The 20,638-nt window shown below is 43.7% G+C and overlaps 1 protein-coding gene across 1 annotated transcript in view; it reads right to left on the bottom strand.

Moving 5' to 3' along the window:
* The window catches only part of NUDT13 (nudix hydrolase 13), a 108,407-nt gene that overhangs the window by 35,858 nt on the left and 51,911 nt on the right, over nt 1-20,638 (bottom strand). Inside the window, exon 3 of the mRNA XM_075348942.1 lies at nt 11,965-12,104. Within this exon, the coding sequence (XP_075205057.1) occupies nt 11,965-12,104 (140 nt within the window). The remainder of the gene's footprint in view (nt 1-11,964; nt 12,105-20,638) is intronic.

Here is a 20,638-nt window from a genome sequence, read left to right as displayed (position 1 = left end):
TCCCTGCATCCATGAGGGAGGCTATTATTGTTCTGATTTTAAAACCCGGGAAAGATCCGACCGCGCCTGACTCCTATCGCCCAATCTCGCTGCTTACATTAGATATTAAATTAATCGCTAAAATTCTAGCTAACAGATTCTCCCGGGTGATCACGTCAGTGATCCACGAGGATCAGACTGGATTCATCCCCAATAAATCTACTTCCATTAATTTGCGACGTTTATTCCTGGGGATACAGCTAAGTTCTGAGGGGAGAAACAAGGAGAGAGCAGTCCTGTCATTAGATGCAGCCAAAGCCTTTGACAGTATTGAATGGAATTTCCTATGGGTAGTTTTGGAGAAATTGGGTCTTGGCTCCAGATTTATTGGCTGGGTCAAATTGTTATATGCCTCTCCGAGGGCCAGGATTCGAGTTAATCGTTGTACCTCCTCGTCTTTTAATTTGGCCAGGGGCACGAGACAGGGCTGTCCTCTCTCTCCATTACTATTTGCAGCGGCAATCGAACCATTGGCGGCTATGCTTCGTGCATCCGCTGGCGTAAAGGGGTTTGAGATAGGCGGTCTGGAGCATAAGGTTTCCCTCTATGCGGACGATTTGTTGCTGTATCTCAGAGAGGTGGGGACATCGGTGGGCCCAGCAATGAATATTATTAAAGAATTTGGTAGGCGCTCGGGACTCCTAATAAACTGGAAGAAATCGGCCCTGCTCCCTATAGATCCACTCCCATCTAATTTTAGTACTCTGGGGCTGCCAATTCCGACGGTGGATAAATTTAAATACCTGGGGATTGTGGTTAGTGCCCGACCGCGTGATTACTACTCTCAAAATCTGGAACCAGTGTTGGCTCAGTTTAGGAACAAGATAGATGCCTGGTGTCGACTCCCACTGTCCCTTATTGGCCGTGCTAATCTACTAAAAATGGTACTGATGCCCAAACTTATGTATCTTCTCCACAACGCCCCAATATGGATCCACTGGAAATTTTTCCGTAAAATCAGCACTTTGTTTCGGGAACGCTTGTGGAAAAAGCAGCAGGCTAGAATCCGCCTTGAGACCCTGCAGAGAGGGAAGGAGGATGGGGGTCTGGCAGTCCCCAACCCGTGGGTTTATTATGTTGCGGCACAGATGCAGCACTTCAGGGGGTGGGGAAAGGATGAGGCATATGACGCTGGGGGCAAATTGGTGAGGGGCCTTGCAGAATGGGGATACCCAGTGGCTTTTTTGGACGCAGGATACTCTCCCAGAGGAGGAACATTATATCCAACATTATCATTGATGTACAAGGTGTGGGATAGAGGGAAGCAGTTGCTGGGAATATCAGGAATGACTGAGTACTGGCCCTTATGGCATAATCGTGGACTGGCGGAGCTGCAGAGACTCCCGGGTTGGAGAATGTGGGTGAGCAGGGGGGTGCATCAGGTGTCTCAGATTCTTCAGAATAATATACTTAAAAGATTTGACCTGCTTCAAGCTGAGTTTGGGATACCGCACAGTTCCTTTTACCAATACCTGCAGCTCCGTCATGCCTATGAGACACAGACACGTCGTATGGACATTAGGATAGAGCGGAATCACACTCTTAATGATTTGTTGACATCTGATCGCTCCTATGGTATTATTTCTAGGTTGTATACAGTGATGTTATCTAGACACCTCGACAAATTCCCTTTGCAGGCTAGAGAGAAGTGGGAGAGGGACCTAGGCCCTATGACAGAGGAACAGTGGGGTGAGGTCCTGTCTCAGACTCCAAGCCTTGCTGTATCTGAAGGCCAACGACTGTCACAGCTATTCCTGTTACATAGAGTATATAGGACACCTAGTCTATTGCATAAGATGGGAGTTAGGATGGATGATCTGTGTCCTAGGTGCGGACAGGAGGGTGCTAATCTGATGCATATGATGTGGTCCTGTGGGAACATTGAAGATTACTGGAGGGCAGTACTAGAATTGGTTAGACAAGTTTTCAATATCCGTCTACAGCCAAGACCTATTATATGTATCCTGGGTCTACTGGAAGGGGGCGTGGACTTGAGTTCGCCGGTAATGGTCGGTATTACACGTCTCTTGTACCAGGCTAGGAAACTGTTGGCCTACCACTGGTTGGACCCAGCGCCTCCGGTCATCGGGGATTTTAGGGAAAGAGTAAACGCTATACTTCGACTGGAGAGAGGAGTATACCTTAAAAGAAATGCATTGAAAAAGTTCTATAAGATCTGGGGGGCATGGTTGGATACCCCAGGCCTTCCCTCCTCGGCGTTACTGCAGGACAGTGCGAGCGACCAGGTCCTTCTCCTTCTGACCGGTTAACAAATTTCCTCAAATAGGGTGATATGCGTACTGCTGGAATGTGTGTGTATGTATATGTGTGTGCATGTATATGTGTGTGCATGTATATGTGTGTGCATGTATATGTGCGTGCGTGCGTGCGTGCGTGCGTGCGTGTATGTATATGTGTATATATATATAATGTCATAATGATGCTGGGTAAGCTATACTATGGAGAATATATTGGGAAATAATATGCACTTTGAGACCCATATTGAAATGAGACGTTGACTGCGGGTGCATTGTTTATTATGTTATTTGTGTGGTTTTTCTTATTGACTAAAGGTTTTTTCCCTTTCTGTGATATTTCTATGGAGGGAATTATTTTATGTGTTGTATAATTTTGCTGTTAAATAAAAATGAACCTGATTTAAAAAAAAAAAGATCAGCTGTTCTCCAGTCCTGTTGTGACTGTGCGCGCTCCCGCGGTCACAACGAGATCTGAAGAAGCAAGGGCGCATGCGCTGCCCTCTCAGACACAAAACTGGGTAACGCGAGCTTCAAAAACATGGCGCCGGAGATAAGCCCTATGCGCAGGTGCTAACTCCGACGCCGTGTAACTGAAGAGAGAAATTTGCATACAGCTAGAGAGAGAGTGGAACAGGCGGAGGGGTGGGGGCAGGAATCATGTGCATAACCCGGATATTATCTGGAGAAGTGCACATGTCAATCAAAAAGTGGATGAATTTTCAAACTTCATAAACTTGGATTTCACAGCCTAAACATCCAAGCTGCCCACTAATGGTATGTACAGCCTGTGCCTGATAGTGCCAGTACTGCACTGGCTTTCCCTTATATACCAAAATCCTGATGTTTGGTTCCCTTTAAGTTAATACTTTGTAGCGCCACCTTTTGCTGCGATTACAGCTGCAAGTCGCTTGGGGTCTGTCTCTATCAGTTTTGCACATCGAGAGACTAAAATTCTTGACCATTCTTCCTTTGCAAACAGCTCGAGCTGAGTGCGGTTGGATGGAGAGCGTTTGTGAACAGTAGTTTTCAGCTCTTTCCACAGATTCTCGATTGGATTCAGGTCTGCACTTTGACTTGGCCATTCTAACACCTGGATACGTTTATTTGTGAACCATTCCAATGTAGATTTTGCTTTATGTTTGGGATTATTGTCTTGTTTGAAGACAAATCTCCGTCCCAGTCTCAGATCTTTTGCAGACTCCAACAGGTTTTCTTCAAGAATGGTCCTGTATTTGGCTCCATCCATCTTCCCATCAATTTTAACCATCTTCCCTGTCTCTGCTCGAGAAAAGCAGGGCCAAACCATGATGCTGCCACCACCATGTTTGACAGTGGGAATGATGTGTTCAGGGTGATGAGCTGTGTTGCTTTTACGCCAAACATATCGTTTGGCATTGTGCCCAAATAGTTCGATTTTAGTTTCATCTGACTAGAGCACCTTCTTCCACATGTTTGGTGTGTCTCCCAGGTGGCTTGTGGCAAACAACACTTTTTATGGATATCTTTGAGAAATGGCTTTCTCCTTGCCACTCTTCCATAAAGGCCAGATTTGCGCAGTGTACAACTGATTGTTGTCCTATGGACAGACTCTCCCACCTCAGCTGTAGATCTTTGCAGTTCATCCAGAGTGATCATGGGCCTCTTGGCTGCATCTCTGATCAGTCTTCTCCTTGTTTGAGATGAAAGTTTGGATGGACGGCCGAGTCTTAGTAGATTTGCAGTGGTATGATACTACTTCCATTTCAATATGATTGCTTGCACAGTGCTCCTTGGGATGTTTAAAGTTTTGGAAGTCTTTTTGTAGCCAAATCCGGCTTTAAACGTCTCCACAACAGTATCATGGACCTGCCTGTTGTGTTCCTTGATCTTCATGATGCTATCTGCACTTTAAACAGAACACTGAGACTATCACAGAGCAGGTGCATTTATACGGAGACTAGATTACACACAGGTGGCTTATATTTATCATCATCAGTCATTTAGGACAACATTGGATCATTCAGAGATCCTCAATGAACTTCTGAAGTGAGTTTGCTGCACTGAAAGTAAAGGGGCCGAATAATATTGCACGACCCACTTTTCCGTTATTTATTTTTTTAAAACGTTTACTGTTAAATAAGCAATAAATTTCGTTCAACTTCACAATTGTGTCCCACTTGTTGTTGATTCTTCAGCATAACATTAAAATTTTTATCTTTATGTTTGAAGCCTGAAATGTGGGAAAAGGTAGAAAAATTCAAGGGCTCCGAATACTTTCACAAGGCACTGTATAACAATTTTTAAAAAGGATTATCACGTGACAAACAATTATGACATATTTATAGATGTTATGTGTAGTTCTGCCGGGATCCCCATTGATTATTAGGAGGGTGGTGTACCGAGCCACCAATCCAGAGGTGTTGAATGAAGCAGTTGTCACACATGTGCCCTACAGTCTGCAGGAAATATAGAAATCTCTGACTACAGTTCAATTACAATTCATCTGCAACTGGACCGTGGTCCCTGCAGTGTGGCTCCCAGCAATCACACATTTATCATCTATCCAGTGTAAAAGTTATAAACGTTTGTAGTGAAATAACCCATTTAATTGAAGTGCCAAAATATTTTAATTTTAAAGGATGCTCAAAACCGCCTAATGGATATCAGTGTGCTGTTTTTTTGCCCTCGTGCTGTGGGGGGAGAGATGTGCTAAGGCACATAATTAAGGCAGCTACATAGGAGGTATTACAGTGTACTCCTTTTCACGTTATAGAGGTATACTCAATCTATGATTATATACTTTATGTTGTCCTGTTTGTTATTCTCATAGCATTATCAATAGGCTAACAGATTATTGCTATTTTGCTTTATCTAGCCTTTAGGTGCCTTCTTAGGGAATAATAGGGCTTAAAGGGTTATTCCCATCTCCAAGATCCTATCCCAATATGTAGTAGGTGTAATAATATGAGCAAATTACTCCAATCAGAAATGTGCTGGCTCTTCTTTTACCAATCAGAAATGTAGTATAGTTCTCCTTAAATAGCCATGTCTCACTTCATGTGCAGGGCATTGCAGCTCAGGTTTCCATATTTACAACCACAAGCAACTAACTAAGTAATGCTGTGTGCCCACATGCTTTTTTTTCAGCACAAATAAAGCATGTCTTGGCAGGAAAAAAGCTGCTTTTATGTGCTTGCTTTCATGCTTTTTTCATGTTTTCATGCTTCTTCTTATCTATTGAGATAGGGGAAAAAAGCAGGGGAAAAAAGCAGGGAAAAAAAAGCAGAAACAATTGACATGTTGCTTCTTTTTTCAGCAACAAAAAAAGAAAGGAAACAAGAAGCAACGTGGTCACAGCAAGTCACGATTGTCATAGACTTTGCTTGGATGCGTTTTCCTTGCTTTTTAATGATTAAAAAAAAAGCAAAGAAAAAAGCTCTGTGGGCACAAGGCCTAATAACTATCACTATATGAGTGGACATAACCATGGATACCTAAGCTGCAATGCCCTGCACAAGAGGTAAGAGACGGAGCTAATCAGAACTATACTACCTTTCTAATTGGAGATATTTGCTAATATTATTATTACACCTACTACATATTAGGATATAATCTTGGAGATGGAAATAACCCTTTAATGAAAGAACTAATAAAACAGCAAAATTCCAGCACACCTAGAGACCAATAGACCTATAGGGCATGGTGGTACACAGGACCCGTTGAAGCGTATAGGCCACACAAAACAGCCATCGGCCTCTTGTTCCCCCCCCCCCCTCCCTCGTTGTATTTCATGCCACAATAAATCTAGCTTTTAGGAGGGTGAGTGCTGCTATTTTCTTCCTTTTCATTTTGAACCATACGACTTAGCCTACGTTGAGCTATTTTTAAATTACCAAACTCTACTGCTCCGGTAAGAGCAAGTAAACATTAGGGTCTTAAACAGATACTGTTGGTGCACTTTCCCCCTCCTACCCTATTATTTTTTCAGGGGATCCTCTTGTTCCTCTATTTATGTGTAGTTTTGTGGTATTACTTGGGTGTAATGAGTCTATCTGATAAAGATTTACTCATTATTAAAGGGGTAGTTTTTCTGTTGATATATACAGTGCCTACAAGTAGTATTCAACCCCCTGCAGATTTAGCAGGTTTACACATTCGGAATTAACTTGGCATTGTGACATTTGGACTGTAGATCAGCCTGGAAGTGTGAAATGCACTGCAGCAAAAAAGAATGTTATTTCTTTTTTTAAATTGTGAAACGTTTATTCAGAGGGTCATTTATTATTCAACCCCTCAAACCACCAGAATTCTGTTTGGTTCCCCTAAAGTATTAAGAAGTATTTCAGGCACAAAGAACAATGAGCTTCACATGTTTGGATTAATTATCTCTTTTTCCAGCCTGACTAATTAAGACCCTCCCCAAACTTGTGAACAGCACTCATACTTGGTCAACATGGGAAAGACAAAGGAGCATTCCAAGGCCATCAGAGACAAGATCGTGGAGGGTCACAAAGCTGGCAAGGGGTACAAAACCCTTTCCAAGGAGTTGGGCCTACCTGTCTCCACTGTTGGGAGCATCATCCGGAAGTGGAAGGCTTATGGAACTACTGTTAGCCTTCCACGGCCTGGACAGCCTTTGAAAGTTTCCACCCGTGCCGAGGCCAGGCTTGTCCAAAGAGTCAAGGCTAACCCAAGGACAACAAGGAAGGAGCTCCGGGAAGATCTCATGGCAGTGGGGACATTGGTTTCAGTCAATACCATAAGTAACGTGCTCCACCGCAATGGTCTCCGTTCCAGACGAGCCCGTAAGGTACCTTTACTTTCAAAGCGTCATGTCAAGGCTCGTCTACAGTTTGCTCATGATCACTTGGAGGACTCTGAGACAGACTGGTTCAAGGTTCTCTGGTCTGATGAGACCAAGATCGAGATCTTTGGTGCCAACCACACACGTGACGTTTGGAGACTGGATGGCACTGCATACGACCCCAAGAATACCATCCCTACAGTCAAGCATGGTGGTGGCAGCATCATGCTGTGGGGCTGTTTCTCAGCCAAGGGGCCTGGCCATCTGGTCCGCATCCATGAGAAGATGGATAGCACGGCCTACCTGTAGTGTTTGGCCAAGAACCTCCGCTCCTCCATCAAGGAACTTAAGATGGGTCGTCATTTCATCTTCCAACAAGACAACGACCCAAAGCACACAGCCAAGAAAACCAAAGCCTGGTTCAAGAGGGAAAAAATCAAGGTGTTGCAGTGGCCTAGTCAGTCTCCTGACCTTAACCCAATTGAAAACTTGTGGAAGGAGCTCAAGATTAAAGTCCACATGAGACACCCAAAGAACCTAGATAACTTGGAGAAGATCTGCATGGAGGAGTGAGCCAAGATAACTCCAGAGACCTGTGCCGGCCTGATGAGGTCTTATAAAAGACGATTATTAGCTGTAATTGCAAACAAGGGTTATTCCACAAAATATTAAACCTAGGGGTTGAATAATAATTGACCCACACTTTTATGTTGAAAATTTATTAAAATTTAACTGAGCAACATAACTTGTTGGTTTGTAAGATTTATGCATCTGTTAATAAATCCTGCTCTTGTTTGAAGTTTCCAGGCTCTAACTTATTTGCATCTTATCAAACCTGCTAAATCTGCAGGGGGTTGAATACTACTTGTAGGCACTGTATATTATTGGATACCCTTATATTGTTTATCCCATTTTCTCTGAATTTCTGTAAAAAACGCTCAATATAAAAAAGTAACATATCCTAAACCTTCTAGTCAGTACAAAGCCTTAAAAACAAAATCACACATAAAGGTAAGTTTATTCACTTTTTCAAAACTCAATTATTCTTGAATAGAATGTGTGAACACAAGTGACTTTAGAGGCATATTAAAGCCAAGTTACTCTACAGAGACAGCTCTTTAACAGACTGAACCTCACGCTCTGTGAACATTAGCACCTTTGTTCTCTTTCTCTCCATACTTACCCCATTACTAGACGTCATCTACTTTAAGAAGTTAACTTCCTAACTCCCGTCTAACTTCAGCTGCACTGAACTTGCATCAGTATCATGTTTAAGCTATGTGCACACGCTGCGTTTTTTTGCCGCTGCGTTTTTGTGCATTTTTGGCCGTTAAAAACGCACAAAAACGCACCCGCGCCAAAAAACGCATGCATTTTTACTGCAATTTGGTGCGTTTTTGGCTGCGTTTTGCTGCGATTTTTATCTCTGCGTTTTTCCAATGCATTGTATGGGCGGAAAACGCAGGAAAAAATTGACATGTCCATTTTTCTTTTTTTAAGCTCAAAAACGCAGCTTAAAAAAAAAGTTGTGTGCGGACAGCAAAAATGAAAACTCATAGACTTTGCTGGGGAAGCAAAGTCATGCAATTTTGAGGCCAAAAACGCACCCGAAAAACGAACTGTGTGAACTTACCCTCAGTCTGTCCTCTTATGAGGGCCAGCTGTATGGCCAGGTCTTCACCTACTGCACACCACTAATCAAAGCTAATTAAGGATTCACTTTCCAAGCTCAGTGTTTGTTTATTTAAATGTCCTTTTACTATGCATTGCTCTGCCCTGTTTTGTGTATATATTTGTGTTTCTTCAGATATTTTGTCATACCATGCATGAGGAAGTGACCTATGATGTCATAACATCATATTTTATTTTTATTTTAGTTAGCCATTAAAAGATATCACAACTACAAAATTTTAATTTTGTTTCTCTCACTGAGAGAAATTAATCATTTCACCTACTCACAAATATCTCACACAACAGACATGTCCCAAGGGAGACTTGGTGATTCAAAACCTACACTGATGAGCAAAAGGGCATCAATTTTTTGAACTTTTGACTTTCAGGTTCCATATCTCACCATCCACTACAGCTTTAATTGTGAGACTACCACTTCATTTTATAGACAATCATCTTGGTTGATTTGCTACTATTTAGCCTATGATTAGTTATCCAGATTCTTGTTATGTCACTGCATTTTTACTGTTTTGCTCTTAACAATATAAATTTATATTATTTTGTTAGAATTTTTTAAATCCATTTTTGGCCATCAACACTTCCTGAATCCTTCTGGGCATACTCTCAATCAGATTTAAGCATGTCTCGACCGAAATCTGATCCCAGGTTCTACACGTTCCCAATGTTGGTGCATACTGGTCGACTCACTTGGGTATGTATACAGCTTTTCCTTCACCTCTACCCACAAGTATTCGATTAGAATGAGGTCTTGGGAATATGGAGGCCAATCCAGCAGCTCTACTTCATTGTCATTGAGCCATGTCTTCACCAATCTTGACTTATGCTTCAGGTCGTTGTCCTGCTGGAACACTATGTTGTCCTTTTTATATCCATAGTACTTCAGAGTACAAAGTACCGTAACTCGTCTTGTAGGATATTTACATATAGCTCAGCATTGAGACCACCATCGATCATGTTCAAGTATCATTTCATTTATTATTAGTAGTAATCAACACCTTTGGCTGTGAAACCATCCTAATATCATCAGGCTTGCTCCATCGAAACTGACAGTTCCTTTTATTTCTCAATCCATTAGCCCCTTTTTCCTTTGTTTATTCCAGACCTATTTGCACCCATCAGAGCCTAGCCTATTGACTTTCATCTCATTGCTCCAAATCACCTGTTTCCAATCTTCTACTGTCCACTTTTGTACTTTTCTGCAAATTTGGGCCAACGCTTCTTATGATGATATTGAAGTTGAGGTTGCTTCACCTATTTTCAGGCCACCATTCCATCTCCCCTCTATCTTCCCACCCCTTAGATCCATCTTACTTTTGGATTTCTTGTAGGTCCGGGTTCCGCCATAGTGACCATACTCCATAGGTCCATCGACTTTTAGCAGACGTTTTCCCCTATCCCATACCTTAAAGATCATAGCTAGTGTCGGGTGTGTGATGTCACTATTACGAAACATACGAGCCGCCTCTACTACCGTGTTTGTCACATCAGAACTGATAGACCTTGTGATGAGCAGACTTGTTGATTCTGATATTTTTCTTGGGTGTCCACCTTTTGGCTTGGATAGATGGACTTCATTTCATTTTTTTCCAACTGTCATGGCACTCCAATGAAGCAGTTTGGCAATTTTCTTGGCCAAGAGACCAGTCTTGATAAGATGGATTATGCTAATTATCTTTTCTTGAGAAAACTTCTTCATAGTTGCTCACTTATTCGAACCAAGGACCTATCACTTTGGAATCAACCTAATAACACACTGAGATATTTAGTAATGTGAGAACTGGTTGTAATTTGTAGTATACTGGAAGAAAAAGATTTTCCACGACCAGGAGCAAAACAGTAACAATGCAGTGACATGACAAAAATCTGCGTAACTAATCATATACTAAATAGTGGCAAGTCAAATTTATGTATGAGATAGCCCAAATGATTGTCTATAAAATGACGGTAGTCTCATGCTCACAGCTGTAGTGGATGGTGAGATATGGAGCCTGAAGTGAAAAGTTCAAAACATAGATACTCTTTTGCTCATTAGTGTATTTTTCTGTCTCAATCCCAATTTTTTTTTCTTCAAAGGTCCCCACTAACAACTATAACCTCTCTCTGGCACTATACTACTCTACCTGCTTAAACTTACCCAGCTCCTTCACCTATTCTACATTATTGCAAGAGGAAAGGAGGTCTTGTGGGTTAAAAGGCATCTGTTAGAAAGAGAAGTCCTCCTAAGGCTGCGTGCCCAAGATCAGAGTTCACAGTGTATTGGACGCAGTGTGTTTTCTCTGCATCCAAACACTGCATTGTACAGTGCAGTGAAAACTGACCTGCGGTGCAGCTTCCCGAGCCTCAGCATGTCAATTCTTTGACGCAAGCATTCTCCACAGGGAGAACACAGCGAGAGATGGCAACTACCCAAGCACGGATCTTCGGCACGAGCAGCTGTGGTCTTCTGCGGAGGAGACTCGCGGCTCTATAGCGGGTCCTGATCGTGTGCACATACCCTAAGCCATCTATATGAGAATGCATAGAAATTTAATAAAATGATACCTTGCTTCTTTCTCTGCCAGAATTGATCAGTCATTATCAAAATTTTCAATTCTGAGGTAAAATCTGTATTTCGTGAAGACTTTCCCATTACTGAGCTAGGAGATGGCAGTGCTTTACACGTATTTTGGTTACGACTCAATTATTATACAGGTTGTGCCCACTACATTGTTACATTTAGATCTTCAATAAATGAAATACATGAGTAGTGCCCATAGAACGTTACAATTGTCAAAGAAATTGATAGACTCAGACAATGTAATCTTTGTAAATATCCATTATGTGGATGTTCTCTGAGCTTGGACAGTGAAGATTTTTTTCATTTTAGTTACATCTTTTATTTAGTGCTTACATGACATCAATTATAGAAATTACCATTTGGGTTTTGTACTGAAAAGCAGAGTTTTTGCCCAAATTTCTGCCACAAAAAGGCTGCAGTTTGAACTGCATAGTGGGGTTTAGAAACCCAAATTCCCATAGACTAAGCTTGAAAAGCAGAACACATCCATTTTGGCATTAAACGCTGCAGGTGAAAAAGCAGAAAAAAAGCAGGTAAAAAGCAGGTAAAAAGCAAAGTGCGGTCTTATCCTAAATGATTTCACATCCCTTTATCTACATTCTGTAGACTGTTGCAAAAAAAAAAAAATTATTTACCTGGACAACTCACTGCTGGTGCATAGAAGCGGCTTCCAGATGTTCGAACAAGCGGTGAAAGATTGTGAAATAGGTAATAAGTTCCAGAATTCAGAGCAAGGCGGCAGGAATCATCATTTTCTTTCAATTCAAACAGGAAACTGTGAATGTACATAACATCATTAACACAGATGACCTGTATACATCTCGAAACCACAAAAACTTAAGTGTTGTTCTGATTCAACCTCAACTTGATAACTACAATCCACTGCTAATCAGTCTTCCCATAACTAAACTCTTCCCTCTCAATTCTATATTGAATACAGCAGCCAGGCTCATATTTCTGTCTAGCTGCTACACTGATGCCTCTACCCTGTGCCAGCCACTGCAATGGTTGCCCATCCGCTATAGAATAAAATGTAGTGCTACACCACCTTACATCTTCCTCTCTAATCTCAGAATACCACTTTCTCAGAATAGCACTTTACCCGTGCTCTCTATTATGCCAGTGCACCATAATCTGCACTACAAACTCCAGGCCTCCAAGACATTTCTATCACTGCATTATCTATATGGAATGTGGAACCAGAGAAAATTCCCAATTTACACAGTTTTAAAGGGAACCTGTCAGGTCCAATATACACACAGAACCACGAGCAGTTCTGGGTGTATATTTCTAATCCCTGCCTAACCGTCCCTGTATACACTAGCATAGATAAAGGGATCTTTAGAAAAAGTATTTCTAAAGACCTTTTATTTTATGCTAATGAGTGCAGGGACTAGTCCTCTGGGCGTTAGTTCCCCTGGCTAGTCGGCTCCATTAGCATGTTAGCACGCCCCTGTGGGCGTACGAAAATGCTAATGAATGCGCAGCGTCAGAGGATGATCTCCCTCCCCTCTCCGCTGCCATTGCCGCACAACGCTGGATTTCGGCTCAGTTCGCATGACCCCGGAGTTTCGGTCATGCGCACTATGGAGCAGGGTGTACGCGTCCTGGCTACAAACTGAAGTTGAGCGCATGACTGAAACTCCGGGGTCATGCGCACTGAGCCAAAATCCAACGTCGGGCGGCAATGGTAGCAGAGGTGAGTGAGATCATCTGCTTACGCTGCACATTCATTAGCATGTTAGCACGCCCGCAGGGGCGTACTAACATGCTAATGGCGCCCAGGGGACTAGTCTCCTCTCTCATTAGCATATGATAAAAGATCTTTAGAAATACTTTTTCTAAAATTCCCTTTATCTATGCTAGTGTATACAGGGACGGATAAGCAGGGATTAGTAATATGCGCCCAGAACTGCTCTTGGTTCCGAGTGCATTTGGACTTGAGAGGTTCCCTTTAAGTGTTCCCTGAAAACACTTTTTTAGGCAGGCTTACAGTAGCATCACACTAATCTTACTTTTCACAGTTCTGAAATCTGAATTAATTTATGGGTTTGGTCATGGCTATAATAAAATAAGGTGTCTGGTATGGGCTCTTAATTAGTTTTGCAGTTTGGTCTTTACTTTATAATAATGTAGAGGATCTGGAGTATATTAAAAGTTGGTAAGTCATGATCTGCTTGAATTTGAGGGTCCAGTTTGGAGAATGAATTAAGTTAGGATTCCAAATTGTAAATTAAGTTACCTGGTTTAGTTTGGAGTCAGAATTTACGCTTCTAGTAATGCAGGCATAGACTACAGAAGCCAAAAATGTCTGATCAGCACATTCTGCAGTCTTTAGGTGCAATAATCATGGTGGACTAGGCTGGATGGCTAAATGTCATGTACAATCGTCCTGAATGTTCATATTACAGTTTTAGATCTTAGGATGCAGGGAAAATGTGGCTATCTCAGCACTGCTGTCAGTTTATTGTAAACGCGTTTCAAAGTGTTCCAAACTTCTTATTTGGCATAAACCGGTTTGTGTGGAACACGGTCACAATAAACCACATCATATCCAGCTGGTGTATCCTGGCCTTTCATATGACATCAACAGCAGCATGGCGATAGCCCCATTTTCCCTGCATCCTGATTTGTTGGACTCTTGGTCCTTGGATTCTGCAGCAGCTGACCTGTCCCATTACACTAAACGTATTTTCTGTTGTGGTTGCCACAACTGAAAAAGGTGAGCAAGTTTTTTCTTGCATGTCATTCACATGTTTTGAGGATAAGACCCTATTGCGGTTTTTAACCCCTTAGCTCCTAGTTTTAGAACTTGACATGCCAGGATGTCAAGATCCAAATGACACTGGGTTGTCAACCGTGGCAAAATTCCAGGACAGTCCAGAAAAATGGGGCACTTTTTTGCCCAGTCCATAAGAACAATTTAAAGGGAACCTACCAGGTCCAATATGCACCCAGATCCACAAGCAGTTCTTTGTGTATATTGCTAATCCCTGCCTAACTGTCCCTATAATTAGTAGCATATATAAAGAGATCATTATAAAGAAGGGAATTTTGTTTACTTACTGTAAATTCCTTTTCTTCTAGCTCCAATTGGGAGACCCAGACAATTGGGTGTATAGCTTCTGCCTCCGGAGGCCACACAAAGTATTACACTTAAAAGTGTAAAGCCCCTCCCCTTCTGCCTATACACCCCCCCGTGCATCACGGGCTCCTCAGTTTTGGTGCAAAAGCAGTAAGGAGGAAATCTATAAATTGGTTTAAAGTAAATTCAATCCGAAGGAAATTCGGAAAACTGAAAACCATTCAACATGAACAACATGTGTACACAAAAAAAAAAACAACAACAGCCCGAAGGGAACAGGGGCGGGTGCTGGGTCTCCCAATTGGAGCTAGAAGAAAAGGAATTTACGGTAAGTAAACAAAATTCCCTTCTTCTTTGTCGCTCCATTGGGAGACCCAGACAATTGGGACGTCCAAAAGCAGTCCCTGGGTGGGTAAAATAATACCTCGTAATAGAGCCGTAAAACGGCCCCTTCCTACAAGTGGGCAACCGCCGCCTGAAGGACTCGCCTACCTAGGCTGGCATCTGCAGAAGCATAGGTATGCACCTGATAGTGTTTCGTGAAAGTGTGCAGGCTCGACCAGGTAGCCGCCTGACACACCTGCTGAGCCGTAGCCTGGTGCCGCAAAGCCCAGGACGCACCCACGGCTCTGGTAGAATGGGCCTTCAGCCCTGAAGGAACCGGAAGCCCAGAAGAACGGTAGGCTTCGAGAATTGGTTCCTTGATCCACCGAGCCAGGGTTGATTTGGAAGCCTGTGACCCTTTACGTTGGCCAGCGACAAGGACAAAGAGTGCATCCGAGCGGCGCAAAGGCGCCGTACGAGAAATGTAGAGTCTGAGTGCTCTCACCAGATCTAACAAGTGCAAATCCTTTTCCCATTGGTGAACTGGATGAGGACAAAAAGAAGGTAAGGAGATATCCTGATTGAGATGAAAGGGAGATACCACCTTAGGGAGAAATTCCGGAACCGGACGCAGAACCACCTTGTCCTGGGGAAACACCAGGAAAGGAGCTTTGCATGACAGCGCTGCTAGCTCAGACACTCTCCGAAGTGATGTGACTGCTACTAGGAAGACCACTTTCTGCGAAAGGCGTGAAAGAGAAATATCCTTCATAGGCTCGAAAGGTGGTTTCTGAAGAGCCATCAGAACCCTGTTCAGATCCCAGGGTTCTAACGGACGCTTGTAAGGAGGGACTATGTGACAAACCCCCTGCAGGAACGTGCGTACCTGAGGAAGTCTGGCTAGGCGCTTCTGAAAAAACACAGAGAGCGCTGAGACTTGTCCCTTAAGGGAGCCGAGCGACAAACCCTTTTCCAATCCGGATTGAAGGAAGGAAAGAAAAGTGGGCAAGGCAAATGGCCAGGGAGTAAAACCCTGATCAGAGCACCAGGATAAGAATATCCTCCACGTCCTGTGGTAGATCTTGGCGGACGTTGGTTTCCTGGCCTGTCTCATAGTGGCAATGACCTCTTGAGATAACCCTGAAGACGCTAGGATCCAGGACTCAATGGCCACACAGTCAGGTTGAGGGCCGCAGAATTCAGATGGAAAAACGGCCCTTGAGACAGCAAGTCTGGTCGGTCTGGTAGTGCCCACGGTTGACCCACCGTGAGATGCCACAGATTCGGGTACCACGACCTCCTCGGCCAGTCTGGAGCGACGAGAATGGCGCGGCGGCAGTCGGACCTGATCTTGCGTAACACTCTGGGAAGTAGTGCCAGAGGAGGAAACACATAAGGCAGTTGAAACTGTGACCAATCCTGAACTAAGGCGTCTGCCGCCAGAGCTCTGTGATCGTGAGACCGTGCCATGAATGCCGGGACCTTGTTGTTGTGCCGGGACGCCATTAGGTCGACGTCCGGCATCCCCCAGCGGCAACAGATCTCCTGAAACACGTCCGGGTGAAGGGACCATTCCCCTGCGTCCATGCCCTGGCGACTGAGAAAGTCTGCTTCCCAGTTTTCTACGCCCGGGATGTGAACTGCGGATATGGTGGAGGCTGTGGCTGCCACCCACAGCAGAATCCGCCGGACTTCCTGGAAGGCTTGCCGACTGCGTGTTCCGCCTTGGTGGTTGATGTATGCCACCGCGGCGGAGTTGTCCGACTGAACTCGGATCTGCTTGCCTTCCAGCCACGGCTGGAATGCTTTTAGGGCAAGATACACTGCCCTTATCTCCAGAACATTGATCTGAAGGGAGGACTCTGGCTGAGTCCAGGTACCCTGAGCCCTGTGGTGGAGAAAAACCGCTCCCCACCCTGACAGACTCGCGTCCGTCGTGACCACCGCCCAGGATGGGGGAAGGAAGGATTTCCCCTTCGACAATGAAGTGGGAAGAAGCCACCACCGAAGGGAGACTGTGGCTGACTGAGAAAGGGAGACGTTCCTGTCGAGGGACATCGACTTCCTGTCCCATTTGCGGAGAATGTCCCATTGAAGAGGACGCAGATGAAACTGCGCAAAAGGAACTGCCTCCATCGCTGCCACCATCTTCCCTAGGAAGTGCATGAGGCGCCTCAAGGGGTGTGACCGACCTTGAAGGAGAGATTGCACCCCTGTCTGTAGTGAACGCTGTTTGTCCAGCGGAAGCTTCACTATCGCTGAGAGAGTATGAAACTCCATGCCTAGATATGTCAATGATTGGGCCGGTGTCAGATTTGACTTTGGGAAATTGATGATCCACCCGAATCTCTGGAGAGTCTCCAGAGCAACGTTCAGGCTGTGTTGGCATGCCACTCGAGAGGGTGCCTTGACAAGCAGATCGTCTAAGTAAGGGATCACCGAGTGACCCTGAGAGTGTAGGACTGCGACCACTGTTGCCATGACCTTGGTGAAGACCCGTGGGGCTGTCGCCAGGCCGAAAGGCAGTGCCATGAACTGAAGGTGTTCGTCCCCTATGGCGAAACGTAGGAAGCGCTGATGCTCTGGCGCAATCGGTACGTGGAGATAAGCATCTTTGATGTCGATTGATGCTAGGAAATCTCCTTGGGACATTGAGGCGATGACGGAGCGGAGCGATTCCATCCGGAACCGCCTGGTTTTTACGTGTTTGTTGAGCAGTTTTAGGTCCAGAACAGGACGGAAAGAACCGTCCTTTTTTGGCACCACAAACAAGTTGGAGTAAAAACCGTGACCCTGTTGCTGAAGAGGAACAGGGATCACCACTCCTTCTGCCTTCAGCGTGCACACCGCCTGCAGAAGAGCATCGGCTCGCTCGGGGGGCGGAGATGTTCTGAAGAATCGAGTCAGAGGACGAGAGCTGAACTCTATCCTGTAACCGTGAGACAGAACGTCTCTCACCCAACGGTCTTGTACCTGTGGCAGCCAGGCGTCGCAAAAGCGGGAGAGCCTGCCACCGACCGAGGATGCGGTGTGAAGAGGCCGAAAGTCATGAGGAGGCCGCTTTGGGAGCGGTTCCTCCGGCGGTCTTTTTTCCTTCGCACAAAGCATAAAAACTGAGGAGCCCGTGATGCACGGGGGGGTGTATAGGCAGAAGGGGAGGGGCTTTACACTTTTAAGTGTAATACTTTGTGTGGCCTCCGGAGGCAGAAAGCTATACACCCAATTGTCTGGGTCTCCCAATGGAGCGACAAAGAAAAGTATTTCTAAAGTTCCTCTATGATATGCTAATGAGCGCAGGGACTAGTCGCAGGAGCGTTAGTTCCTGCACTCATTCCGCCCTCTTAGCATGTAATACACTCACAGGGCATACTAACATGCTATGCAGCATCATCAGCGTTGAAGTGCCGGCACTTCCGGTCATGCGCACTAGACCTCTCTGAAGCTGGGATGCGTACATCCAGCTTCATACCGCGCATGACCAGAAGTGCCGGAACTTGTGATCAGCGGTGACAGTGGACACAGGTATGCGCGTCACCGTTGATGATGCTGCATTGAATAATATATTAGCACGCCTCTGTGGATGTGCTTACATTCTAAGAGGGCGGAATGAGCACAGGAACTAATTCCCTTGCGACTAGTCCCTGCTCTGATTAGCATATGATATAAGATCTTTAGAAATACTTTTTCTAAAGATCTCTTTATCTATGCTAGTGTATACAGGGACAGTTATACAGGGATTAGCAATATGCACCCAGAACTGCTCGTGGTACTGGGTGCATACTGCACCTGACAGGTTCCTTTTAAGTCATTCATGATATTTTTGAAGCTAAAAAAAACTAATAGAGAATATTTTGACTGTAATTATCATATGAACACAGCTGATATCTTAATATCAGAATGGCTGCAGCCACGTATCACTTATAATCATACTGATTTATTATGGTTTTTCAATGTGTCTGTAAAAAAAACTCTGATTTTTTTGAGGGCCTGCCTAAAAAATAATAACACTGGCTTATATATGGTATATTTAATATTATACTATTTTACTACTGAATCCCAAAATTAGTTTTGGAGCCTCCAGGGCACATGTATGGTCGGTACTACATTTTGTGAAATGTCAAATGTTAAATAATTCTAGAAGCCAACGTATCATTGAATGAAGTGTAAAAGTGCTCCTCCTCAATATCTGCAGCCTTGGTAAACAAGGAAAACATTTTTAAACCAGTTTAAAATTTCTAATGGTGCTCAGCATTTAGCTATGTTTCTCTGATTATTGTTACATGCCACAAACCTATTACATCAGGCAAATCAGGAACCTCAAACTACCTAAAATAAGTTGTCTACATCTCCTTCCAAAAGAAACCGCACTCAACCAACCAGCTCCCGAATTTACTTTCCGCAGTTCTTTCCACTTGATGGCAGAGGGAAGGCACAAGGTTACACCCTACATCATAAACTGTGCTCAAATATTTATACATACTAAGAAGCAGCAGAACGCCTTGAAGGAGTATTTCTTAAGAATCCTGCTGGTTTCTTTATGGGTTTTCTTAAAAGTGGATTTTCACAGAAATGAAAGGGTAAATTCTTTACTCCATTCCACTTTCTTTTTTATTTCAATCCGCCTACATGCTCTGCAAAACGCAGAGGTTTTTTTTACTTATAAAGCCCTCATTACTTCCCACGGGCCGAAGTGCAGCTGACCGGGAAATGAGGTTTTCATTTACATATTGTCATTTTCTGCCACTCCCTTATACTCTGTAATTAAGTTCTAAAATACCAAAGAAAAGCAAAGAATTGTCAAAAATGGCAGTAAATGCCCAGATTTCCATCCCGCGTTGTTTCACTTAATCACACAGCATCATACTGTCTTGCCTAAAGCAAAATGCTCTGCTCAGATTCCTCAGACTATGGGTAAGTTTAGATGAACGTATTTGGGTCCGTGTGGAAAACGAACCACGCAAGCACCCAAGGTTACACAATGTGCTACTGCAAACGGGTATTTTACCCACGGACCTAAGATTCGATTTACGGAACAGACTAACGCATGGAAATGACAGCTCCTGCACCCAACCGCTATGAGGACGGGCACGCGGAGCTGTACACAAAACTTTTAGAAGTGAATGTGCTAAGTTTTACAACGCCTGTTTGAACTTAGCCTTTAAATGGTGGATGGATGCAATAAAAGTTGGTGAGGTTTTTGTTGTTGTTGGGGGTTTTTTTTAATTTTGTTTTTTTTTTTTTTTTTTTTTAAATGACTTCATTTTCATGTAATGGGTTGAAAAAAAAAGATTCTTTATGGGTGAAATGGAAAAAAATCCATTTTTCCACTGTTTTGTGGGGCTTCATTTTTACAATGTTTTCTTTGTACATTGATGTGTATGATTATAGAGATTCATCATGTTTAATAGTTCTATGTTTCACTGTCTTTATCTTTTAACAAATAGGAAGAGAGGGGTGACAAGTGACAATCATTCTCTCTCTCTCTCTCTTATATACAGTACAGACCAAAAGTTTGGACACACCTTCTCATCTCTAGAACAACTGTTAAGAGGAGACTTTGTGCAGCAGGCCTTCATGGTAAAATAGCTGCTAGGAAATCACTGCTAAGGGCAGGCAACAAGCAGAAGAGACTTGTTTGGGCTAAAGAACACAAGGAATGGACATTAGACCAGTGGAAATCTGTGCTTTGGTCTGATGAGTCCAAATTTGAGATCTTTGGATCCAACCACCGTGTCTTTATAGAAAAGGTGAACGGATGGACTGTACATGGCTGGTTCCCACCATGACGCATGGAGGAGGAGGTGTGATGGTGTGGGGGTGCTTTGCTGGTGACAGTGTTGGGGATTTATTAAAAATTGAAGGCATACAGAACCAGCATGGCTACCACAGCATCTTGCAGC

The sequence above is a fragment of the Anomaloglossus baeobatrachus genome, chromosome 5 (assembly GCF_048569485.1).
Source record: "Anomaloglossus baeobatrachus isolate aAnoBae1 chromosome 5, aAnoBae1.hap1, whole genome shotgun sequence".
NCBI lineage: Eukaryota > Metazoa > Chordata > Amphibia > Anura > Aromobatidae > Anomaloglossus > Anomaloglossus baeobatrachus.
The sequence above is the reverse complement of the archived record's forward strand: the minus strand, read 5'-3'. Positions and strand labels throughout refer to the sequence as shown.